This window comes from Canis lupus, chromosome 3 (genome assembly GCF_003254725.2).
Source record: "Canis lupus dingo isolate Sandy chromosome 3, ASM325472v2, whole genome shotgun sequence".
Taxonomy (NCBI): domain Eukaryota; kingdom Metazoa; phylum Chordata; class Mammalia; order Carnivora; family Canidae; genus Canis; species Canis lupus.
The window spans coordinates 24,102,593-24,130,246 of NC_064245.1; the positions used below are offsets into that span (position 1 = coordinate 24,102,593).

The 27,654-nt window shown below is 38.7% G+C and overlaps 1 protein-coding gene across 1 annotated transcript in view; it reads right to left on the reverse strand.

Moving 5' to 3' along the window:
- VCAN (versican) overlaps positions 1-27,654 on the reverse strand; it is a 112,156-nt gene that overhangs the window by 63,155 nt on the left and 21,347 nt on the right. Inside the window, 4 exon segments of the mRNA XM_049108292.1 lie at positions 1-2,168; positions 8,762-9,055; positions 25,937-26,064; positions 26,151-26,325. Coding sequence (XP_048964249.1) covers positions 1-2,168; positions 8,762-9,055; positions 25,937-26,064; positions 26,151-26,325 — 2,765 coding nt within the window.

A 27,654-nucleotide genomic window follows, 5' to 3' on the forward strand; every position in this document is an offset into this window, starting at 1 on the left:
GGTGGCAGCTGTAGAACTGAGGGCAGGAACTGGTTTCTCTGTAGTCTGTTCTTTCCAAGGGAATTCTTCCAGACTTGTTCCCCGTGTAGCTTCTGTCGCTGTTCTTATAGTTTCGGGGGAAAGAGTTGCTTCAAGCTGAGTCTGATTAATGACATGTATGTCTTGAGAGGGCTCACCTAGAACTTCATCTTCTGGCGGAACAGAAGGTACCAACACTCCCCATTCTGTCTTGGGAATTACAGACAGAGGAATAGTATGGGAACTGTCTACATAAGTTGTAGGTTCTTGGGTGCTACTATAATTAACAAACGCCAATCCTTCCACATCTGAAGTGTGTACAAATTGGGAGATAGTAGATACTGGCTCAGAGACATCCATAGCTTCTTCATCCAAAGCACTTCCTTCTGTGGCGGCATATATAACTTGGCCTTCCACGCTTGTGACAGGTGGAACTCTTTCCTCAGGTGTAGAATCTCTCAAAGTTGGCTTTTCTGAAATACCAATTAATGTAGTTGGCTGAAATCCAACTGTGAACTTCCCATGGTCTGTGGAGTCTTCCTCAGTGAACTCCTCTAATGGCTTTTGAGTACTATCTGGGACAAGAGTAAACTCATCCCCTACATCTTCAGTGAAACTTGGGATCTCTTTATCCTTCCCACTCACTTCTGTAGTGGTAAGTAAGGCAGGGGGCAATTTTGGAGGGCCTGCATCTTCTGTGGACTCTAAAGGCTTTACTGTTGTATCATCTTCATCCCATGCCCATTTTGATACAGTGACCACCTCCACACTTACAGTGCTGTGGCTCAAAGGCACTGTTGTAACACCCTCATCATACTTCGTAGTATCTTGATAGCCATCTGTTTCTAATTCAGCCGGTGTTGTTAAGTCTTCCTCTATATCTCTTGCCTCTGTCGGCACTACGCTTAACTTGGCCGTCGTCGGTGTTGGGGAATCAAAAGATTTGGTCATTTCCACTGAAGACTCTGTAAGATGAATTTCCTCTGAGGAAGCTGTAGAGAACTTCATTCCAGAGAAGCCTTCTTCCTCTATTTTTCCTATAAATGGGTCTTTGGTGATCTTTTCCTGTATCTCATCATCGGTATAAGTATCTGTTCTCATCTCTGGACTTAGTGTTTCTGTTCTTTCTCTTCCTTGCGCCATTTCTGTTCGTGGAGAGGGATAAATAACTGTGGGTATTCCCTCAACTAATTTCTTATCACCAGAATAAGGAAACAATTCTACTTCTGTATGATGCTGTGACGGGAAAGGTGTAGTGGACGCATAAGGGCCAAAAACATCTTCAGTTTTCCTCCCATTAGTTTGTTTCTCTTCCCAGGTGTCTGTGGATGATCCATCACTGTCAGGCACAGTTACAGGTGAAAGAATTGTTGATGCTGAGACTTGCTCCCTGTCCTCTGGTGGAGTGGAGGCGGTATCTTCTGAAGTCTTTGACACTGTCACGACTTCAGGTACTTGGCTAAAGGCCAAGGTGCTCTGAGTAGATCTAACTGTATCTGTGCTGTCTTCACTGTCATCTTCTCCCCACGTGAATCCATAGCGGCTTGTGGTCACAGATTCAGAAACAGTGATTACTGTTTTCTTTTCAGTTTTGGATTCCAGGGTCATTGTTGTAGACACAAATGGTGTTTCAGTTACAGACAATTCCTTGGAAGGAACGTGCTTGAAGACTTCCATAGATGTTACCAAGGGACCCACTTCTATTTGTTCAACTTGTGTAACTGATTCTTGTGTTTGTATGTCTTCCCAGACATCATCCCATGACTCTGTAGCATGATGGGAGACAACAGTTGTACTCTGGGGCACTTCTTTCTGAATTTCAGGTATGTCTGCCTTTCCAAGTGGTCCTGAACCAGAAGGTGGGTAGTAGTCCATATCCCCAGGCTTCATGGTACTACCAGCAGGGGTGGACGATTCAGTGGCTACTCCATGTGTGATAGCTTGAGCCTGAAATGTGGTTTTCTGCTCAAAATTGACTATATTTCCTACAGGAGGGAACTTGGTTGTAATGATAGGTAATTCGGTGATTAGAGGGATGACTGGTGTTGTTCTGTCGGGTACCATGTGTAGTTCTTCAGAAAAACTGGATGATGCAGTTTCTGCAAGGATATTCAGTTCGATGGTTGTAGCCTCTGATATATTCTGTTTAGCTAGAAAAATAATTTCAAAGAGTTGATTAGACAAGTCACTAATAAAAAGTTGTACGTCCAGTGTTTGTTAAGTGCTGCTGTGAATTTTGGGGTGACCCAGAAGTGTTTTGTGATGAAGGGTGTCTAGAAACTATAATTAAATTAATGCAAAAGCAGACAATCGAACATTTCACGGTCAGACTGATCACTCGTTTTGTATTGTAAGGGTTATCACTGCTTTTACCCATTAGGATGGATGACTACTTTTGGTTAAGGAAAACGAATATTTTGTTGTTTTAAGATAAGGAAAAGTCCAAAACAATATAAATGCAGAGTTTGGAAACGGGAGGTAGGTTACTTATCAGAAACTCCAGCAGCAGCTTGTAGCCTAGTAGGAAAACATGGTAAGGCTATTCTGAAGGCTTCTTCTGTACCCTGCCTCTAGCTTTCTCCCTCCTTCTCAAGCTGCACTGTGTCTCAGGGGAGAGGGAGGGCCTCAGATTGCAAAACAACAAAAAAGCCACATCAAATGTGCCCGAATTACATATCAACTATTACATTGTCCATAATGCAGAGGGTTTCATAAAAACAGGATATTAAACCTTTTAATACCACTCTTCTCTTGGTTCCAGGTGTTGGGACGTTTGTCTTCATCTTCGTTTCAACTCTGTAGTGTAGCCTTGGGTTTCTAACAAACAATAAGACGTTTCTGGCAGAGGCTGTTTGGCACTTGTAATAGTTCTACGTTTTGTTCTATGTTCTACACACTATGTTTGCAACTCTTACAAGGGTCCTGGTTCCAGGCTTACTTTAGCATGAAACGCAAAAGTAGAACAGGAAGTAAAGTACCCACATGATATATTTTCAGTCTCTAATTACAAATCACTGGAAACAACTCTGAGCATCAGAAAGAATGGGCTCAGGCAATAAAAAGTAACATGTCATCATAAAATGCTACATTATAATGCCTCCAGATTTACAGAGAATGGCCAGGCCTTTTTAAAGAAATTCAAATTGAGTATAAAAGTGACAGTGTATATAGACAAGATTCCTTTTCAATGCAGGGAAAATGCAGCAGGACACAAATATTTTGTTTCTTAAGAAAAAAAAAAGATTTTTCAAAAGTCAGAAACCAGTCACCACTAAACTCAGAAGGAGCTGTTCTAAGGAAACCTGTCGGCATTGTCTTGCCACATCCTGTATGACTTAAAACTAGCTAAATGCGTGATCTCCCTGATACGAGCTGTAAGATCTGTGGTATCTGTAATATCCGTGTCCAACTCCCAATGGTCCCAAAACAGGAGTCCTTGGAAAACTAAACTGGCTTCTTTGAACTCCCTCTACTCTGTCAAAATGTAATGATATTAGGCCAGTGAAACTGCTGTGTACGATACAAGAATCATAAACATATGTCGTTACGTATTGGGCCAAACCCACAGAATGTGCAACACAAAGGATGAAACTTTATGTAAACTATGAACTTTGATTATGGTACGTCCACATGCGTTCATCAATTGCAACAAACGTACCACTTTGGTGGGCAGTGCTGATAACGGGGGAGGCTATACATGAGAGGGGGCAGGGGTACATAGGAAATCGCTGCACTTTCCCCCAATTTTACTGTGACCCTAAAACTGGTCTAAAAACTAAAGTCTACCAAAAACCTTTGAGGCTGAAGCAATGTGCTTTTGTTATAAATCAGACTTGAGTTGTAACAGGTTCTTTATTTTTGTCTAGGATGAGCTCTTGTTAGCTGTGGTCGTTCCCCAGATTATTCTAAAGCCCAGATTCACTAATTTTATAATGAAAACTTGGTGGCCATTTACATTATGGTAACATTTAAATATTCTTCAAAGTCTGTCACTATTTGCCTATTACTATCTTATGCTGGAACAAAACTAAACAAAGAATAATTGGATTCTTTGAAGACATTAAATAATTCTTTTTCTCCTTGTAAGAAAAGCTTTTCCTATATTTATTTCCTGGAGGAAGATTGGGTCTATTTTGATTGACATGAACAACTTAAGAAGCCAAAATGTGGTTGACTATCTTTTAATTCAATTCTCTATCCTCTGAAATTCCATAGCTGTTACCTCATTTCACTGCCAAATATCATGTTTGTCTTATAACAGCTTTCTTTGGGGGAAACAGTAAAATGTACATTCAGAGAAAGTTCCCATGGAACCTAACATAATCACTTATCACACTGCATATTAGAGAAAAATTAATCATATTATTGTTAATAACAGTAAAAGAGCTTATTTTACTTTTTTCCTCTGAGTATTTCTTTCCATGGCTGATGAAATTAACTTAAAAGGAGATGATATTGGCATTAGGGCCCAACAGAAGGCTTAGGGATCGGGTTGTCCCATATTCTAACCCAAATTCTGGGCTAGCAGCTTTCTACAATGCAATGGAAATACTTTTATAGTGTTTTAAAAATGAAGGATTCAGATTTAAAAAACTGAATTGTACGTCATTGCCAATTATTACTGTACCATTTGTGTTGCCTTCCTCCAGTCCTGGAGCATAATAAATTGACAGCAATATGTCTCAGAGAATCTCCCTTACAAAGCCAGGATTTACGTGACTTTGTTTTCAAAAACAAGGCTTTTTGATAATTTTAGAGCTCTGTTTAAAAATCTGCTTATAATTAAGTTAATTAATTCTACTATTTGGAATAGAGAACCTCAGACTTCCTTTGGGGTTGGGTGGCTTTTTCGTCAACTTAACAGCTGATTTCCATCATAACTCAGAGTATCTGATCATTTGTGCCATTTGTTTCAACCATTCCAAAAAGAGGAAATGATTTTAAAAACCACAAATATCCACAAAGAGATATCTTAAGAATAAATGCTACTATGTTAATGAGGACTATTCTAAAGGTGAAAATGCAACTCCAAATTATTCCAAAACGGTCCTTCCAGAAGAATTCACATGGAGAAAATTTTGAATTGGAAAACTACTAGTGTCCTTTTAGCTTCATTACTGAGGAAGCCAACAGAAATCAGCATATTTATTTTCCCACAAAAGCTCCCTTCCAACCTCTGCAGCTGTCTGCCACACAGATGTTTTGCATCACTGTACTTATGGTATTTTATGTCCTATGGACTCTGTGCCTCTAAGACACAAGGCAGATTTTCCCAGTAAAATATAAAGACCCTATTAGCAGCATGATAGTCAATTTAACACCCACCCATACTACCTCCATTATATGAATATGACTAATTTCAAATTAGTTTCTTCTATATTAAAATGTTTTATAAATAAATGACTATAAGCATGAGAATTCACAAAGATAGAAAATATTCAAATAAGTTGATTCTGATCTTATTGTTAAATAAAGAGTAATGGCTGGAGCAATGACATTAGAATACAAACTATTTTTAAAAAGTTTTAGGAGTGATGGAAAGCTAACAGATTGAAATTCAATAAACAGAAGACATATTTAAAATACCATTTAGGGAAGGATTACTGTTGGTGCCTATGGTCAGATTATGATCGAGGGCACAAAAAAGAACAATAAGCATCCCTCAGGTTAGAAGGGGAGGCCAACTTTAAAAGTGAACGAATATGTAAGCAGTGTAGCATATAAAGTGGTGGGAACTTATTTAGCCTTCTCTAAACCACAATTTCTAGTTCCTAGCTTAATCAAACAGAGGGATATAAAAAATGAGGGTTCAAAGCTAGATCACCAGATGCTTAGAAATTAAAATTTCAAAACAAGGAAATTGCTTCAGGTGAGGAAGATGCTGGAGGGACAACTGAACAATTATACTCAATAGTAGACATGGCTGTTAGAGTTTGGTCTCCAACTTACAAAGGAAAAATGGGCTCAACGTCCAATGCAGTGAATTTAGATAATTAGAAAAACTACCCAAGGATGATGGTAATAAGATATTAGAATGGATTTTTTAGGGAGCATGCTCTATCTCCCTATCTTAGAGATCATTAATAACATAACATGAAAGATTATCATGAGTCTTGAGTGGCTTTGATTCACTTAAATTTGGGGATGCGTGGGTGATTTTTCAAAGCCCTAAGTCTCTAACTTACACAGAACTTACTTAACTCTGAGGTCAAAGAAAAATTAAAAATGCACAATTTAGTTTAATGAGCACAGGGAAATACACAGGAAAATTTTGTTTCACAAATATACGAATTTCCTTATTTTTCAAATCTACTTGACATGAATAAATTCTAATTATGGTCATCAGCCATTGTTAATTTTCTATTCAGTGATGTCAGAAGGAAAAGAGAATTATAGCAAAGTGAGGTTTGGTATTGCTTATTCACCAAGAAGTGGCTTTAAAAACTCTTTCTACATTTGGTAAAAAGCAACCAAGGAAAATATGGTTATATTTCTAAATTCCTCTACTTAACCAACCAGCTGTGCATCTCGGAAATGGCTTTCAGAACGATTGCTAAGGTCACGACTCTTATATACTTCACCTTAAGTATTTAGCCAGCCACTCACCACTCAGTTGAGTGACACTGCTGAGTGACAGCAGTCAAGTCATTTTGAGAATATTTTTGAAATTCTTTAAAATATATACATTAAGGAATCCTTGAAAAGTGAATTAGAAATTTGGGGAAGCTGTTGGCTTTGTGTGTGGTTCAAGAAAGATTTTTGTGTTATGACTAAGCCTTCTAAATCTTTTAGGTGCTGAATACATTTTGAATATAATAGGTCTTAGGGAAGAAATAAACAAGAACCTAACCCTTAGATTAGACTTGGATTAGTTTAGATTGCCCTTTGGTTTGGGAAAAAAAACAAAATTTGAACTATGATATTTGGAAGTTATATATTTCCAAGTTATACAGATTCAAATGAGTTAGAAAGAAGAAACTGGACCTAAATTTTCTAACTTTTCTCAGATTTTATGTAGATTTTTAGTAGGTGGTTATTGTATTTATTCTAAATATCTTGTCATTTCATGTGTTCATGTGAATTCCTCATTTAAATAAATAATTTAAAACATAACCAGGATGAGTTCTTTGGGGCTACAGACAGCCTTTAGTTTAAGTTTTACCCTGAGGGAGGGGAAAAAAAAAAAAAAAAACTTCTTTAAAAGTTTTCTCTAGCCAGTTTTATAAAGCACATGAAAATACAATTGAGCAAGGTAGTCAAGCAGGGTAATTCCACTCCTTTCCTAATTAAACCTCTCTAACCTGCCTTCTGACACCAATCTGATTTCAGTTCTTAATCAGAGTCACTTAATGTAAAAATGATTTGAGAGCTTCAACTACTTGAAAGTCACTGTTAAAAGAATGTGCATCTTTCTACTTTTGGAGATAGGCTTTCCTTTTTATCGTCGTTTCTTTTCCTGAAAATAACGAAGAACTTTTCTGTTGTTTCAGGGTCTAGGAACAAAAGTTAGTATTTCCAGTGGCTTTTTATGGCCGGCTTGTATTGCACTGACACACAACACATGGCTTTCACACCCAGAAATTTGAGTCTATGGGAGATGTGGGCAGAGACACCTCGGCAGGGAAGCAGTAGCATGTGAACTCACGCCTTTCCACTGCACTAACGGCTCTTCTGCTGACCACTCAGACATCCTAGCTGTGACTTTTTTGTGAATAAAGACCGCCTGTGTATTGCACTTTAGAAACCAATTACATAATAGGCTAGAATATTTTCTCCTCTTTTCAGTTACATATTGCTAAAACAAGATGTCTTGGAAACTTAGTAAAATCCTTTCGCTGTATTTCAACGTGACATGGTTCTACTTGGAACACACCCCAAATTCTAGGAAATCTTTGTTTAGCTGGCACAACAGTACAGACCTTTCAGTAAAAAAGCACAATGAGACTCTGGATTGCTTGCTTCTTTGATCAGGTGTTGGACAAACGTGATACTATATCATGTGACTACTATTGCTAAAATAATTTAAGGACATCTGAAAAATTTAAATTAAATCACGAATGTTACTTAAGTCCAATTTTAAGTAGCAGACCTAACTGAAGATAGCCTACGTCACATCTTTCAAAGAACATAGACTGTACTTCAATATGATACTAGAGAATCAATGATTAGAAGGCACACATTTCCATCACTTGAAATAAAATAAGATAAATGGAGATATTTACTTATAGCGTGGCTTCTTAGGTATTAACTGAAATGTTAGGATTATCCATCGCTGTTCCAAGTACTCACCTGCAATTACTGAAATTCCAATTCTCCGCCATTTCAAAGAAAGACATACCAAACAAAGACAAAATAGCCAGAACTCAAGGACTCAACTCAGCCACAGCTGGCCTCAACACTAGAGCACCAACAATCGAATTACATTTAAGGACCGCAATTAACGTTAAAAAAAAAGAATAATCAGAAATATGTTCGGTGGTTCTAGGTGCGATGGAGCACAGTTGAGACCTGAACTTGATTCCTTTCCTCATCGCCTCTGAAAGAACATCTGTCAAACTTCCTGTTACGTTAACCGTATCACTGCCGTTCTGTTTATCTGCTTTTGAAAGTCACTCAACTGTTTCCGTTCTGTGCATACACTGCAAGACATGGAATCCATTCCCATCGCTAGGTGAACACCAATGCATGTCTCCGAAGTATTTTTTAAAACTCTATAATTTTTATAAAGGTATCAAACACTTACGTTTAAAGCAGTAGGCATCAAATCTGCTATCAGGGGGAGGGAAGCCTGTCTGGTTCTCAAAACGATACAGGGTTCTCACCCCAAGCAAACCACCTCCACACTGGGCCCTGGCCACAGTCACAGGGTGGCGAACGCTGGCGTCGGACAGCCACCCATAATCGCACTGGTCAAAGCCATTCCTCCAAGCTGCTTGGAGTTCCCCCACTGTCGCCAGCCGGGCGTCCTGGTTCTCACACTCTTCTTCGGCCTCCTCAAAGGTAAATTTATTGGGAGCAGTGATATGGAACACATCACCTGAAAGAAGAAAAATGAGAAAAAAATGTTATTCATTCCTTTCCACTTTAGGGGTGCAGGGGCAGGGGGGTAGGTGGTCGTCTATAATACTTTTTTCATGGCAAGGCAGCAGCTGCTGATACTTTAAAGCAGGAAACACAGCGGTTACTCAATTTTGTTACATATAACAGAAAAGTTCCCATATATTAACTTTATATTGTCAGATGTCTATGGCCTATGGGTATATAGAAGCTACCATCTGATAGTAAAGTCACGATTAATTCTTTAAAGATGAACAAACCTTTCCAATGGATTCTTTGCATTGCTATCTAGGAAACGAGTTTTCTCTTCAGTGAAAGATCAGGCTGGAAAGGAAAACTGTACCGAATGTCCCCGAGGTCATTTCACTTCGCTTCACCTGAAATCCCACAGTAGTTCTCAGACCCTCCTCACATATCACAGCCATCAAAATGGACGGACTACCATCAGATGAAACAACAGGACGAGAAAAACTCCAGGGTCTGAAGACGGGAAGGGACAGAAGCAGGATGGAAGGCTCTTCCGTGTGAGGCCCGAGACTGCCTGGATGGTTACGTCAGCCGGGGTGAGAGTGCGTGGAGGCCAACCACCATTAGCTCCCACTCATCTGGCCAAAGTGACCCAGGGCCCCAGGGAGGAAGGGGCACTTTTTTATTTGCCCCCTAGGGTGCATACCTCTTGCAGTCCGTCTGCCCAAAGGTGGGGGGGGGACACCTTTTTCCAGGTCTCACAAAGACACCATAAGTGCTAGCAGGGGCTCTAACTAGATTGAAGAGGCTCTTACATGCGCTTGTGGATTAACAAAGAAAGGCTGAACCTTTCCTTTACTCATCACGTGGCCCAATGAGCAGAGAGTATGTTCGTAATGACTTAACATGTCACAGTAAAATACTCTGGAAGTGCTGGGGTTCGTTAATTGGTACTTGGGTAGCTAACAAGACAACCCACTGCAGTAAATTCAATGCAAATTGAAGGATGCTTCTCACATGTGAGCACAAGTGGCTCAAAGGGGCAGAATTAGAGGATACCTAAGCGAACACAGTAGGCAGGGGGAATAGAGAATGAGGCTGCGAGGCCGCAGAAATATTGATGGCCAGTTACTGCAGCAGCTGCAAGTCCTGCATGCACCTCACCAAGGCCGCTCTCTGACTCTCCGATCTATCGGGCAAGGGGGACTCCAGCTCTCTGGATCCGGCTCTTCACCTGACTAAAGCCAGATGCAACAAGCAATTATTTAAAATGAAGAGAGCCATTACTCTCTCTCAGTGTGGGAGAGCCTTATAGAGCAGGAAAAGCCAGTCATGGGAAAAATGGCCAGATCACACACGTCTGCTTTTGTCACTATGACTCTAACGCTGGTGACAAAACCAGGCCAAATCCCTATAAGAGCTATTTGAAGAAGAGACAGCGAAATGACTTTTACTGGCCTGAAAAAAATTTTAAAAAGGGAGAGGGGACAATGGGTTTCTGTCCTTAACTGTGGAGGCCGGCACAGACTGTGACCTCAAAGCCAGAAGTACACTCTAAGAATGTAAGTTCCTGCTCCCCATTCCTGGGGAGCCACCTCCCTCCCTGAGAAGCTTTAAAACCACCACTTCCTTAGTACACATTCTAGCTAAGTGAGTGACATTTCAAGTTCCTGGTAAGAAACAGGTGCTCTTTTTCTTCCATCCTTCCCTTCCCAGGCAGTGCACTGGAGGAAGCTGCTGCAGCAGAGCTTTGGGGAGCCGCTGGCCGGACAGCCGACCCATCTCACCTGTGGATGTGGCTTAGGGCAACCGGGGTGGGGGTGGGGGGCAGAGAGAGAGGCTGCGGCTGTGTCCTCCTGACTCAGTCACTTCAAAGGAATGCAAGTGTGAAAGAGGGCAGCAGGCCAAGATGCTTCCCTCCAAGGTGGAACACTTGCATTTGTTATTACAGCTGGAAGATCCTTCTGCTGCCTTAGTTCCCTGCCTAGTGACGTACTTCAGCTCTGAGGCCAAACTACTGTTCCTTTACACTAAGAAGAGCCATCAGCCAACCAGGGCAGGAAGAGACATATAATTGATCTAGTAAAAGTCTGCTGCTCCAGGCAGCGATGCCAGGCTGTGTGTTGGGGGAAATGGACTTCTAGTGTGGCCAAAGAGCTAAGGCAGAAGACTGACTGCATGGCTTCATGGGTAACTGGTTTCCCTCTTTGAAACAGCAAACATGTTTGGGGTGTTGAAGAATGGTTTCAGAAGATGCTGGTAGGTTAAAAAAGGGAATTCCCTTATTATTATTATTATTATTATTATTATTATTAAATTGATGAAGATTGGGACATCTGGGCGGTTCAGCGGTTGAGGGTCTGCCTTGGGCTCGGGGAGTGATCCCAGTGATGGTGTCCCACACTGGGATCCCCACAGGGAGTCTGCTTCTCCCTCTACCTGTGTGTCTCTGCCTCTCTCTCTGTGTCTCTCATGAATAAATAAATAAAATATTTTTTTTAAAAAGTCGATGAAGATCTACTTATAAAAGTTTTCATATAGAAACTCTTGTTAAATCTTACTTTACATTGCAGTCAATTATTTAATTCATTTTTTTGGAGGATATAATTTACATCCAGCTATCCAATACCCATAAAATGATCATATTACTTATTTGATTAAACTCTATTGTCCCCCAAGGCCACCTATTTTCCTTTATATATAGGAACTTTTCAAACTGCAAAAAAAAAAAAAAAATTGAAGAAGATTGATATCACCATTGGGCTTCATTCAACTCAGATTTAAAAAATATTAACTGGCACTGAGTTTAAGGCGAGAATCAAAATAATTTATTTATAAAGCTATATATGGCAAATCATTTTATTTCAAGATGAGGAAAAGAAAAGAAAAATACTCATTTTAACTCTGTTCCAAAAAGTACCTAAGACCTCCTAAATCATGATTGTTTAACACGAACATGACTTTGCCCACTTCAAAAATCTAATAATAAAATCTAATAATATAGTAAAGCATCCCGCAGTATAGAATTATCTTACTGTATCTCGAAGCTGTTACAATTAATATTCAATCCATACCAAAAATGAGAAGTTAAACATCCAAACTTTGCCCTTCCTACGTATCCACCTCAAAATATCAAGGCCAGGACATCTTATACTTTTCTAACATACGCCAGAATAGCCTCGCATCAGGTTTATACTGATATCCAAGCCAGAAAATAGAAAAGGTAAGTCAATAGGTAACACACAGGGGATCCCTGGGTGGCTCAGGGGTTTAGCGCCTCCCTCAGCCCAGGGTTTGATCCTGGGGGCCCGGGATCGAATCCCACATCAGGTTCCCTGCATGGAGCCTGCTTCTCCCTCTGCCTGTGTCTCTGCCTCTCTCTCTCTCTCTCTCTCATGAATAAATAAAATATTTTTAAAAAATAGGTACACACAGCAGTAATTGAACTAACTTATATTACTAAGTGTCTTGGATTCCTAAGACATCTATGACCTCTTGTCTTGTATTATTTTATCCATTAGATGCCTGGTTTTAATTAGATAATCCTTTAACACTATATATCTTTTATCTAACATAATACAAATGTAGGTGACCTATTGCTTAAATCAGAATTAATTATTAAAAGCTTATTGTTGAAGATGTGAATCAGAAAGACTGTTAACTTATGGTCCAAGTTCAAAGAACATAATTTCCAAAAATGTCTTCTACAGAACACTGGTGATCCTTGAGATGTCCATAGTATTCTACAGAAAAGAGATTCCATGGACAACTGCACTTGGAGTTATGATTTGTAAAGCATTTGACCAGAGAACTCTCCTTTCCCCATAGAATACAATTAATAGTCCATGGACCTGTCTCATGGAATAGTTTTCCAAACTCAATGTATCCATAGGAAGTATAATTTAGTATTAAGTTTCTGCTTGCCTACGTGTCAACCTGCTTAAGATAGAAGCAAAGTGGACCAGGGAACCAAACAGCATCAAGACAAGAGCCAAAACACTAGAGTACAAAGCAAAGGGCCTATGAAGTCCATTGCCTCCCAGGGTTGCCTCAAAGACTGCCCGTGAGCACAGAGAACTGGCAAAAGCAGAGAGCCTTGATGCAGCATCTAGGATGGTATTTAAGCTGACCACGGAAGAAGTTCATTTCTTTTTTAAAAGATTTTATTTATTTATTCATGAGACACACACAGAGAGAGAGGCAGAGACATTGGCATAGGCAGAAGTAGGCTCCCTACAGGGAGCCTGATATGAGACTTGATCCCGGATCCCAGATCACGCCGAGCCAAAGGCAGAGGCTCAACTGCTGAGCCACCCAGGCGTCCCAAGAAGTCCATCTCTTAAAATAAGATCTTTTTGAAAAAAGTAAACCAAACAACAACAGATAAAAACAGGCTTTCTCCTCAATAAAAAATTGTAGACACAAAGCTTTCCCATAGAATAAAAGCTTATCCCACAGGAAAAAAAAATGCAGATTTTAAGCTAAACACTCTCCACTTTCACAATGAGAAAGCAGTCAAGATGTTAAGATTTTCAATGTTTCCACTGATCTACTTTCAGTTTTTTTCCACTATTTATTTATTTATTTATTTATTCATGAGAGACAGAGAGAGAGAGAGAGCCAGAGACACAGACAGAGGGAGAAGCAGGCTCCAGGCAGGGAGCCCGATGTGGGACTCGATCCCAGATCCCAGGATCACACCCTGAGCCAGAGGCAGACGCTCCACAGCTGAGCCACCCAAGCATTCCTACTTTCAAATTTTAAAACCATAGTCAGAAATTATTTCTAGGTCAAATTGTATGTCCTAAACTATAGCGCAGCGGAGTGAAATGAGACTGCTATGAAGTCTGGGCCAGTGACAGTAATGTAGCTCCAGCCTTGGTCCAAAAATGAATGATCCTAAGAGGATGCATCAAAACTTTAGAGTCTAAAGTCCAGAAGCAAGGGCAAATCAGGCACCAAAGAATCAAGAGAAAGAGAAAACAAACATAGGAAATCAAACAAAGCAACTCAGCGCATTTGCTTAGTTTCTCTCTCTACAACAGGTCTCCATTGGTCAAGTTTTGTAAGTTCCTGCCCCTAAGGTATCCTAAAGGTACCTCCTTGCCTCTGATGTAGGTTAGGTAATCAAAGTTCCTTCTGAATCACGGTACTGCCTTTAGAAAGGGAGAGAAAGCAAAACCTTTTGTGAGATAAAATGCCTATTTCATTAGCATAGGACAAGGCTGTGTTGTGTTTCTACCCCTGAATACTTGTAACTGAGCCATTTCGTGTATTTCAGATTTACTGGATAGTTGCCTTCCTGGAAGGCAAACATTACTTTCACAAGTTGACAATGAGTCGATGAGGATGAGTCGAGTCTTAGTTCTAGAAGTAGCCTCTTCAGGGCAGCCACATGTATAAGACACTTATCATCTAATTTGTAACTAGAGTATAGATTTGGAACATGTTTGTAGATGTTATCTACCTATGAGAGAATACTTAATTTTTTCTCTAAAGAAAACAAATGAAATGTCAGGAAAGAAATACAGAAAATGATTCACATGTATAAAACAACACATTACTTAACGTAAAAGGCCAAGTTAATTTAAGTTAGCATAAGTAAGAATTCGTTGAGGTGTATACATACGTGCTCACATATGTACACACATGATAGGTAGTAATGCAGAACAGAGGATTTCACACATAGGATAACTTGCATATTCTTGTGAAAAACATATATACAGTATCTTAATGCATATTTTTTTCCAAAATCTCAAGTTAAATGTTGTTGGTTTGAGGTATTCCTCTTGTTTCAGCTTTCTAGGGATGTCCTAGAAGAAACTGGAAGACACTGCTGGCGAGACTTTAATAGCTGGTGACATCCCACAAACTAAATTTACCTTAATCATGGGAATTAACATCATCAGAAATATTAGGAAAAAATACTGACAAAAAAAATACTAAATCTGACAACTAACTGCTACAAGACTCCCTGAAAATTGGACCATGCATGTTCTTTTTTTTCCACACTTCTGATTGCTAAATGGAAAAGTGGCTTCTTGGCAGACTAAAAAAAATGACACATACTGAAAAGGCGAGCAATGATGAAAACAAATCAAACATTAAAAATGACCCACACTGTTCAAAAGCTGGAGTTTATAGCCAGGAGTAACTTGACACAATTATTAAGGAGCTTAGTTCTAGGGCAAAGCTAGGATAAGATCTTCCTCTCCTGCCGACAATTCCCTGTAAACACCAAGGAGAAAGGGGGAATTGGCAGGAGTGGGTCATACATAATTATTGCAACCTCTCCTGGACTCAGCGGACAGGTGGCCAAAGCTGGGATCCCACCATTGTTTTCTTGCTGAGTATATTTGCTGGGCAGTCTGTTAAGTGCTTGTTGTTGTTGTTGTTTTTAATGTTTATTTGTCCTCATAACCCTTCTATAATGAACTGTCTGGTCTGAAAATAAGTTCTAAACTAATGATGATTCCCTTTACCCATTTGGAAAAAAGAATTCTCTGATTTTCTTTCACTTTAAGGAAGTTCAAGATGTATAAATGTGACTACATTTCCTTGCTATGTAAGTTTAAATAAGCAATAAATTATGTAAAAGTAGCTAGAGTGTACGAGCTGGAAGTAGTCACGTAAAATGAGCTTCTAAATGCTGATATAATAAAACCACTTATGGCAAGTAGCCTGGTGATAAAAGCAATTCAGCATAATTATTATTAGCTTTGAAGTTTTAAACTTTAAAGTTTCAAAGGAGGTTTCTTTTTTTTTTCTTTCTCCCCCTCTCTCTCTGTCTCTCTTGTCTTCTCTCACTCTTTCACTCTTGCTCTTTTTTTTTTTTGACTGTGTCTATATACACACACGATCAAAGCATCGAAGACTAATGCTCATTATACTCTGGATCACAAAATCCATCAGCTGTACATGTTTGATTAACAGCTAACATACGCTGCTATATAATCTTTTGAGGGCCGATATTTGAAGATAATTCAAAAGCATGTCAGTTCCCCTAAGATTTGATCCTTTAACCCGCACAGAGGCCAGCCTTCTGTTCCTGGGGACTAGAAAGCCTCAGGGGCCGCCAACGTAACTTCACTTCATCTCTAGAGCTAGGCTGGCATTGTTTCCAATTTAGGGGTAATGAGATTGGTAAGAGAGATCAGCACTTTTCAGATTTCTTACTTGTCTTAGGCTGAAGGAGAAGCATGATGTGGCTTGTAGCATAGATAGAACTTTGCATTTTTAACTTCTAATTAATTAGTAAAGACCTGTCATCAGTTGGCTCTGATAGTCCGTTAACATGCTCTAAGTCAGATAACAATGCATGAGAAAAGGAATCCACAGGATTGTCAGTATGTTATTATATAAGATCTCCTGTATGTTGATTTGAAAGGCTTCAGCAACAGGAAGCCCCACTAAAATTTAAATATATTTAATGGTTTTTCAGGGTGTCAGATCTCATTCTTTCCCACTGACAGAGCAGTAAGACTTTAATTAGAGTGAGAAGGAGGCTCTAAAAAATTTCTGGGTGTCTGAGTCTTCAAAATATATGAGATTGAACGTGTTATTTGATTTGACAGGCACAGTATGGCTGCAGGTCAACACAGGACGATCAGCCTAGTTTAGCTTTTTTTTTTTCTTTTTACTTTTCACAGCTGAAAGGTAAATGGCCACTGTACTTACAAAGAAGCATTTTCAATTCAGAACTCTAAGAGATCTTGACATCAAAACCTTACAGCAAATGACTATCACATGTCTCAAGGGGCATATGTCAGGACAAGTCTACTTACGTACAGTAAGATTATAAATGCAAGGGACTATATATAGAAAATCCTAAGGATGCCATTAAAAAGCTATTAGAACTAATAAACAAGTTCAGCAGAGTTGCAGAACACACAAGACCAACATATAAAAATCAATTGCCTTTCCACACACTTCCCACAACTAATCAGAAAAAGAAATTTTAAAAAACCTTCCATTTTGATTTGCATCAAAAAGAACAAAATATTTAGGATGAAATTTGACAAAAGTACTGCAAAACTTATACTCTAAAAGCTATAAAACACTGAGAGAAATTAAAGAAGGTCTTAAGAAATGGAAAAACATCCCATATTCATGGATCAGAAGATTGAATATGGTTAAGATGGCAATATGCCACAAATTTATCTAGAGATTCGATGCAATCCTTATCAGAATCCCAGCTGGCTTCTTTGTAGAGATCGATAAGCTGATCCTAAAATTCATATGAGAACTCAAAGGACCCAGAATAACTAAAATAATTTTGAAAAAGAACACAGAGGTCTTATACTTCCCAATTTCAAATTTACTGCAAAGCAACAGTAATCAAGACAATGTGGTACTGACATAAAGTACAGACACATAGATTAATGGAATAGAATGGAGAGTCCAGAAACAAACCCATATATCTATGATCAGTTGATTCTCAAAAAGGTGCCATGGCCATTAAATGGGGGAAAGAATAGTCTTTTCAACAGTGATGCTGGGACAACTGGATATATATGCAAAGGAATGAATTTGGACTCTTACCTCATACCACATACAAAAATTAACTCAAAATCAAAATAAAAGTAAAACTTAAAACTTATAAAACTTGTAGAAGAAAACACAGAAGCAGGCCTTCATGACTGGGGATTTGGCAGTGTTTTCTTAGATATGACACCAAAAGCACAAACAACCAAAGAACAAATAAAAACTAGACTTCATTAAAGTTTTTAAAAATTGTATGTCAAAGGACCCTACTGTGAAAGTAATAAAGACAACTCATGAAATGAAAAAAAAATATGTACAAATCTTCTGAAAAGACACTTTAAAATCTAGAATATATAAAGAACTCCTTCCACTCAACAACAAAATTGAGTTGCCCAGTTAAAAATGGGCAAAGGTTCTGAATAGACATTTCTTTCTTTTAAAAAAAAATTTTATTTATTTTATTTTATTTATTTATTTGAGATAGAGAGAGAGGGTGCACAAGCGGGGGGTGGGGAGACAGAACAGCAGGCTCTCCACTAAGCAGGGAATTCATTCGACATGAGGCTCAATTCCAGGACCTTGAGATCATGACCTGAGCCAAAAGCAGACACTAGGACAGCCCGGGTGGCTCAGCGGTTTGGCTCTGCCTTTGGCCCGGGGCGTGGTCCTGGGGAACCTGGATCAAGTCCCCCATCGGGCTCCCTGCATGGAGCCTGCTTCTCCCTCTGCCTGGGTCTCTGCCTCTCTCTGTGTCTCTCATGAATAAATAAATAAATAATAAAATATTTTTTAAAAAGTCAGAAACTGACTGAGCTACCCAGGTGCCCCAAGATTTCATTATTTTTTAAATTGAAGTTTAAGGGGCATACATAATATTCATTTTAGGTATACAACATAATGATTCGATATTTGTATATATTGCAAAATGACCACCACACTAAGTCTAGTTAATATCCATCACCATACATAGTTACAGATATATTTTCTTATGATGAGAACTTTTAATATTTACTCTCTTAGCAACTTTCAGATATGCAATATAATATTATTAACTATGGTTTCCATGCAGTATGTTACATCCCCATGACTTATTCATCTTGTAGCCACACTGAATAAACATTTCTCCAGAAAATATATAAATGGCCAATAAGCACATAAAAAGTTGCTTAACATCATAAACCATGAAAGAAATACAAATTAAAACCACAATGAGATATCATTGCATACCCACTAGGATGGCTATAATCAAAACTCAGATAAAAAACAAGTGTTGGCAAAAAAAGCGAAAGAATCAGATCCTAAGAGAGTGCAGGTCAGAATTTAAAATGGTGTGGCCACATTGGAAAATAGGCTAGCAGCTCCTGAAAAAGTTAAAAAATAGAGTTACCATTTAACCCAGCAATTTTAATCATTACAACGCAATCATTACTCAGATAAGAATTAAGATATTCTTATGTGAGAAATCAGAGATTTGGGGGAGCCTGGAGAGCACTTTCTCTCTTCCTGGCTGGTAAGACTATCTGTTGCTTTGGTGGGAAATCCATGGTGGCCACAGGAGTTTACTGCAGTGGAATAGGAAAAAGCACATATCCAATTATGTAGCCTTTCCTTATGGCAAAAAGCAGGGTTAAAAAAAAAGAAAAAGAAAAAGAAATACTTGACAAGGTTTTCATGAGGATTAAGTTAAACAATAATACAACCAAACAATAAATAGTTTCCTTCCTTATCTTACCCGTGGAGCTGCTTCATGATCAATCTATGAAAATCATTGGATTGAATGAGAACATCATTTTCAGAGGTGCTGCCATTGTGCCATGCTGGTGGCTTTCCTCACTGACTCTTAGCTACGCTGCTCTAACACTTACACCCGAATATCTTCCAAGTACAGTTTCAGGTCCCTGAAACTGTTAATTTCCAAAGCCTACATAAGAAGCCACAGCCACAGCTATGATCTGTAGTTCCAGCAGTTCTGTGGAGAATAAATGAGAAGTTCTTAGCATCTTCTAGAAGGCACCAAACCAAAGTGAACCAAAGTGAAGAGGTTCTATAATCTAGAATCAATATTTGAATCATCCGCTGATCCATGGACCCAGCAGGAAGCTCTTCTAGCTGACATGGGACTTCTTAACTACATAAGACCAGTATCACTAATTCTTAGATAACTCCTGCCAGTGAAGTATTTTGTAGGTTATATACTGTAGATTCCACTAAAATTAAAAGTCAATCTGAGAATCTACAGGAGCGAAATCATGGAGTTTCTAGATTTGATATCTGATTTTTGTCCAGTCGGAGCCTCCAAAAAAGGCCTGACCCTTCAAGCCCTGCTTAAGACCTGTTTAATGACATCTGAGCCTTTACCTAAAGTTTTAGTTTTGCATATCTAAAGGAGATCATATGATAGCAAAAAGGAAAGGTTATTTTTTGGTTCTAGGCCAGACACAAGGAGGACACAGAAGTATTACACAAATCATGGAAGTGATAGAATCATCCTGGATTTTGACATGAAGAAGCAGTATAAAAATTAACCTGTAAATTGTGAATAGGTACAAAGGAACCAATCCCAGAGAGGGATGATTAGCTAGGGTGGCAGGAAAGGGAAATTACTGTGAGAAGCTGGAAAAGAGAAAAAAAAACTATCTCTAGGAAGGAGTTCTTTCTAAGAGACACCATGGGGAAGAGTGAGAGGAGCAATTCAAAGAGAAAAATTAGTATCATGGTGATCCAATAAAGATGGAAAAAAATAGATTCTTAGTAAATTTGGTGAAAAAGTGAAGCATTTTTTCAAATATTACAGAAAGGGAAGGGTAGTGGTAATTGTATTCCAAAAGAGACAAAGTTTGAAGAAATAATGCAATTGCCACCAAGTATTTCTTGAGTAACTATTAGGATTGTATTAATGGGATAGGTCCTTCATTGCGATTGAGAGAGGTAGAGATGTCTACGGCCTTATCTCTACCAGCAGTTACAGAAGTTTTGCAAAACAAAACAGATCACATTTTGTATTCGGTGACTATGAAGCAAGGAAAGGACAGTTAAACACCAAGTATGTGGAACTATCTCTATGAAAAATGAGAGTTCAGAGTAAGGAAATCTCTGCTTGAGCTGGAAGAGCCAAAGATGGGCTCTTGAAAGCAGTAAATCTCCAGGCACAGGGATGAGCAGTGTTGGAAAGCTGGGGCGGGGTGGGGGGGTGTATGTTCTCTGAGAGGACCAAAGCAGAACTGCAGGTAAGAGCAAGCACAGGGTCTGTGGAGGGCTGGTACATGGATCATGTTAGAAAGACAGAAACAAGGTTGAAGTGGTTACTCTCTAACCAGGTTTGAGGGGCTTCAAAGATCACGCAGAGTTTATGCTTGAGGAGAAAGATGATAAAAAATTCACTAAAAGATGAGACACCTGAGTGGCTCAGTGGTTGAGTGTATGCCTTCGGCTCAGGGTGTGATCCTGGGTTCGGGGATCAAGTCGCACATCAGGCTCCCTGCATGGAGCCTGCTTTTCCCTCTGTCTCTGTCTCTGCCTCTCTCTCTGTCTCTCTCTCTGTCTCTCATGAATAAATAAAACTCTTAAAGAAAATTTACTACAAGATGTTGAGCAGGAGAAGAACATGGACACAGTAGTTGAGCGCTTTGATGGTTGTAAAACAGGGCCCCTTGAAGGTGTGTTAAAGGCATAGGCATTATCTGTGAGAATCAAAACCTGAGGTGAGACACAGAAAGAATTCACAAACTAGAAACATGGGCACGGCATTTAGAAGAGAATTCCATGCAAAACTAGAAACATGTCCATTTTCACTCATTCGTTATTTGGGTATACTTGTGCGCCATTCCTCCTACAAGGCATTTGACTTATGGTTTACCTACAAGGAACAAGTTTAAATTAAACAAACTGATAAGGAAATTGGAGTAATGAAAATCTGGGAAGTAAGCAGAATGGTGATTAAGTCTGGAGAGAGGTGAAGTTATCCTGAGGGCAAGCGCAAAGCAAGGTGAGTTAGAGTGGGCACTTCTAGTCTGGAGGTTAATTCAGTAATTCACACATTTCTTCAACTCTATCTATGGAGCACTTACTATGTGCCAAGAGCATCATGGGGATATACATGACTCCTTCCCTCCCAGAAGCCGAAGTCTTAAGGGAGAAAGAGAGAGAGAGAGAGGCTTAAGCAAACATTTGGGGGCGGTTAAGGTCATATATTCAAGGTTCAGAGATGTAAAGGTGAGAAAGACAACTAGGACTTAGGAAGAATATAGGAGATGAAAAGGAAAAAGCCCATAGTACAGACACATCAAAGTGCTGGGAGCCTTACGTGAAAGCCAGGCAATCAGAATAGGAGGGTAGTGGTTATTTCAGGTGAAGTAATAGCCAAAGGGTAGGGATACAGAGAAAATACAGGCCATAGAAGGATGAGATGTAAGTCCCCACATTGCCCATATCAGAGCTCCTAGATCGATCATTTGTCAGGTCTAGGGATGAGCCTGGAAGTATGGACTCATTTGCAAGGAAACTAGGCAGGTCACCTGTGAAAATGAAAGCAGTCTGACCTCACCTACCACCCCATGATTCATCTTCAGGGAGGATTAAACTCCTTTATAAAGGAAACTGTTTTCTTACAAGTACCTGCTACCATAAAGAAATCAAATGGTCAATTTATTAGTTTTATTAAAGAAACAACTGAAGATTCCTAAAATGTTTGAGTGGGGTTTTTAGACAAAATATTTACATTGTATTCCCTTCTTTCCAGCATTCTCTTATCTAACTTATTTAGGATATCTTTTTTTTTTTTTTTTGCTATGACACACGTACTTTCTATCAAATTGCCAGGTTTTAGCACAGAAATGCATTAATTCACAAAGCACTTCCAGGATTATTTAAATCTCCCACTTGCATGACCTCCTATGGGGAATCAGATACCAGATTAATTCCTGAACATTGTTACTCAAGAATATAATGTTCTAATCAGATAATAAACTGATTAAACAATTTAGGAGGGATAACACAAGAATTCTGTTTTTGCCACTGTATTAATTTTAATTCTTCAGTAATATTCAAGCAATTTATGGTATTCAAAATGCCTTGACATGAAAAAGAAGTAAGACATTTCCAGTTATTTTCTATATATTTCAAAGTACTAAACTCAGACCTTGAGAGAATACTGCAATCAGAACATCTCAGAAAAATTCAAGTTTTAAGAAAATTCCAGAGAAGAAATTTTACAGTCTGTCAGGATTATTTCTACATTTTGCAGTATTCATTGTCAGAAAAATGTTCCTTATATTGAACCTAATTCACAAGGTTGCAACTTTAAGTCATTTTTTAAAATTTATTTTTTATTTTTTTATTGGAGTTCAATTTGCCAACATATAGCATATCACCCAGTGCTCATCCCGTCAAGTGTCCCCCTCAGGGCCCGTCACACAGTCACCCCAACTAAGTCATTTCTTCTTTTTATGAATTCAGTAGAAATAAAGAACCTTTCGTCTATCCATAAGCTATTATTTACTGAGCACCTACTCTGAGCACTGTGATAAAAGCTTTATACATTAACTTACTTCATCTTCATACCATGATTAAAAAATAAGTATTCAATTGTCTCTATTTCAAAGAAGAAGAAACTGAAACAGAGGTAAAGCCTTGCTCAGATCTCACAACTAGTAAGTGACAGAGCTGGGATTCAGTTGATATCCTTCCTGTTCTTAATTACGGGGATCTTAACTGCCTCCCAAGACTGCTCTCTCAGCATTGTCCTTACCAATCCAAAATAACTCCAATCCTTGACTCAATTTTCTGAATTCTATGATCATCTCAACCCTATTCTAAATGCTTTCAAACTTTTCCAAACCTATGTTTCCAGGGAACCCAAATTAAATTTCCTAATAAGGAACACTCTTAATGCTTTCCAAAACTACCTCACCAGGAAACACAGATTAAACTTTCTAATACGGATTATTTTGTGATTATATTATCTTACTTTTTAGATTTCCTATTTTAGAATCTTAATTCCATTAATTTCTTGGTAACAATGTTCTGTTACTGAAACATGGCTAATAAGCCACCACAATGTCTAGACCATTTCCAAGAACACAGGCTAATACTGGAATCCTGGCTCGTGGATATAGCTAATATAATTGTTGTACATTTACTAGGTTTTTTTTAATAGAACTGAATACTATATTCATATGTATAACTGTGCTATAATCGTCATCTTAGAACAAGAACCAGATTAGCATTTTTTCCTCTCCTAAACTAGCTGGATTTAATAGAGTATAATTATTTGAGTTTTATAAAGAAATTCATACCTCAGAATGAATATGACATTATAAAACAAGGAAGAAGAAAAAAAAGAGGGTTGATATTCCATCAACTAAATATCTTCCATTTTAAATGACTAAATTAAAACAAAATTAATTATCTTGTAAACTACGCTTCATTTTATACTTAATTGACTTCTTCATTAGACCATCTGGAATCATTTGGCTTCTGATCTAATGTTATTGTACCTTAGTTCATAACTGGTTGTGTGTTCCATCATAGGCATTCTTAATGCATCAATATCTCTAGTTTTTACTGTCTCTCTCTCTCTCTCTCTCTCTCTCTCACACACACACACACACACACACACACGTGGCTGTCAAAAACAATAAAATATAGGTGATAATTACGATACCCATGAATATGGTAATAAAGCTGCTTTATGAGGAAATCTGGCTTAATTTCAAATAATCTGGTATCAATGTGGCAATTGAAACATCAGATGCAACTTTATTTAGTCAACTTTCCCCAAGAATTTGTATCAATTCAAAGTTTAGCCAATGGTCTTTACTTCCAAGAGAGGCATGCTTCAGTAAAGGAAGGAGAGAGACCTTTACAAGATCTTGCGATCTTCCTCATATATCCCCAGTCATAAGGGCCTCTTTAATCTCTTCAACAACATCAGTCCAATTTCAGGTCAACAGAGAAAAAAATCAGTATCCAAAGATTTGCAAATTATTCCAAGGGACAAAAAACAAGGAAGAAAACATTTCCAGAATAATGTCACTGTAAACATACTGAATATCCTTCAGAACTGTCAAATTCCTTCTATAAAACTAATAAAGCCTTGTTACTCTGCTCACCAGAAATTTCAGTGTGCTTCAATTAGTATTTATACTGATTCTTCTTTCTCTTTCAACTTTTATGCACCCAAACAAAAACATTCAAATTCTGTATGTATACGTATATTTTATATTCAAAATCCTATATATATATGTATCACATATATATCATAGGTTGGATTTTGTATATTTTCCCTTTGTACAAAAATGGAAATGATTATTATCTGAGATTCTAATTTAAAAAATACATTTACAGTGCTAAAGGATAGTTATAATAAGAATGTTAAGACGTTAGGGAACCACACTTAGGGAGCCCTCTGGTAAGCCAGCCTTCTTATTCAAATTTAATCAGGGCATTAGGAAAATATAAGCTGCTTAGTTTGTAGTTTTTAGTCTCTGAGGTTGTTATTCAATTCACAGAATCATAGAATTTTAATGTTGAAAGGGACTGTGGAAATTATCTAATCTAACCTTTTTATTTTACACATAAGAAAATTGAGATTATCCTTCCACTATGTACCGAGCCAAAACTGAAAATAGAATTCAATTCAATACTCCTCTTTATATATTTAGACTTTAAGCTGCCTGCTAATAGAAATGACACTCCAGTTCAAAACCCCCAGACACTTCTGTTTCATGTGTCTATAATAAAACTGCATCGTGTCCCTTTGATGCCACTTCTTGAACTCATACTTGTCTTTAGAGCCTCTTACTCAAGCCAAGTGAGAAATGACAGTGCCAAAATCAATCAGGCTCGAAGCATCTTATCTGGCTTCACATCCCTAACAAGTAGCAGAGTACCAAGCATCCAGTCGGTGATTTCTTGAATGAAAGAATGAACGAATGAATGCTCTGAATGCTAGCGTAGCAAAGTTAACAGGAGAAGAAGTAAAACCTGAGACTCCCTCCTGGGCTAGTTGAGGCTATTTAGTTGAGCTTCAGGGTGTTTATCAGCACTAGGATGCACAGTGGTTTGTCATCACAGGATTTTACCTGAAGTTCTCACAAGAATAGGTACCACCCTTACAGCTTTCTATTCTTAATGCTCTAAAAGCGTATTGGAAACAGTCCAACAGCAGCATGCCTGAGAGAAAACCTGCCATTAACTGAAGACATTTCTAACCTGCATAACCATTTGCACACTCCTCCTTCTCTTTCCACTTTAATTTAAGCTTATTTCACCACAATCATACGGTCATTTAGACTAAATGCTCTTGTCTGGAATCCAAACAAGCATGAAAACTTGCTCAACTCCTACGTGTTTCCAGTCTTTCTTCAATTTTCTTAGTTCGAATGAAGCTTGAGAAATGTAAACATCGTACCATCCAGGTGGTCCACGTAGCAGTACACGTCGTAAGTCTCATGAGGCGAACGGAATCCGTAGGTCCTGACTCCTTCCTTCCCCATCATATCTCCGTAACAGCCTACTCGGGGAGCCCGGATGGGATATCTGGGGAAATAAAGGACTATTAAGTAGCACTTTATTCTTACTCTCAAATTAATAAATTGACAGCCTGTGGCCCCCAGACCTCTCACCTGACGGTCTGATCAGACAGCCAGCCTGCATCACACTGCTCAAATCCATCTTCGTAGGCAGCATAGAGCTGCTCTGGGGTTGCTATGACTGCTCCAATATCCAAACAAGCCTTCTGTGCAGCCTCAAAATTCAGTGTATACCTGCTGGTTGCCGCTCTGTAGTGAAACACAACCCCTGCAAAGAGCAGTGAACAATCATGGGCATGTTCAAATATCCCACCATACTTTGCAAAGTTTCCTACGGAGCAATATATCAAATTAATCACTCACATGGTAGTAACACCATGGTGATTCTTTATTTTCACTTGATGAAGCATTACACAAAATTATGGGGATGTGAGGAGCCCCAGAAAAGCCGTTCACCCAGGTGTCCCATTCTGTTCCATTAGAAAGTTTTCTAGCCAGGAATTTTCTGTTCTCATGAAAACAATCTAAGAAAAAGACTTAAGCCATTAAATCCCAAGTGGTGGACAGCTTGTTCTGATCACAGGTAGTATTCACACTACCATGAGAACACTGGACAACTAAAGGGAGTCGGTGCTGCAGGAGACACAAAGAGTTAAGACAGCCACAAGATCAATTTGCCCTACTTCATGGGCACCTATTGAGGTGACTCACCTTCTATTGAGTCACCCCGAGGCTGACTCAATAGAAGTACATGGAACATTCACCTATGCCACTTCCTCCAAACATAAAACATGAAGATATCTACTTCCAAAAACAATGGAAAAGATGGAAAAGACAATGGCCTATGTATGAGTGAGAAGGCTTGTTCCAATCCCTAATTTGTTAATCTCCCTCCATCATAAAGTGTAACAAATGTTGCTTATGTTATCTGATATGAAAGTCAAATTATGTAAAGGCTTTAAAAATGTTGGATAGGCTAGTAGTTACTTATTCACCAGTCTGACTAGCATAACTGAGGGCTTTCACTAAGACAGATAAAATATACCATCAATTTTTGTCCTGAAGAAGGCCTGAAATAAAGTTCCCGAGACTCTCCTGAGTTGAAGCTAGGCATCTTGGCACTTGTCTCAAATTCCACTTTACTGTATGTTAGGATTTGCATAATCTAGTGGTTCTTGAACTGTGCTCTGTGGTTCAGGGAAATGTCAATGGGCTGAGGGAAGGATGGTAGGGGGGTTGGTCCCCTCCCCCAACTTCAACAAGAGCACCTCCATTTTTAATTGGAGAAAACATGATGACTCATTTTTATAACACTACAAAATAAGTCAAGGTAAAGTGCCTGGGAAGTCCCTAAGAAATAGAAATTGGGGCAACTGGGTCTTATGATTGAGATTTTTTTTTCTTTAAGATTTTATTTATTTATTCATGAGAGACAGGCAGAGACATAGGCAGAGAGAGAAGCAGGCTCCATGCAGGGAGCCTGATGTGGGACTCGATCCCGGGACTCCAGGATCACACCCTGAGCCAAAGGCAGATGCTCAACCGCTGAGCCACCCAGGCATCCCGCATTAAGATTTTATTAAGAGTCTTAAAAAAT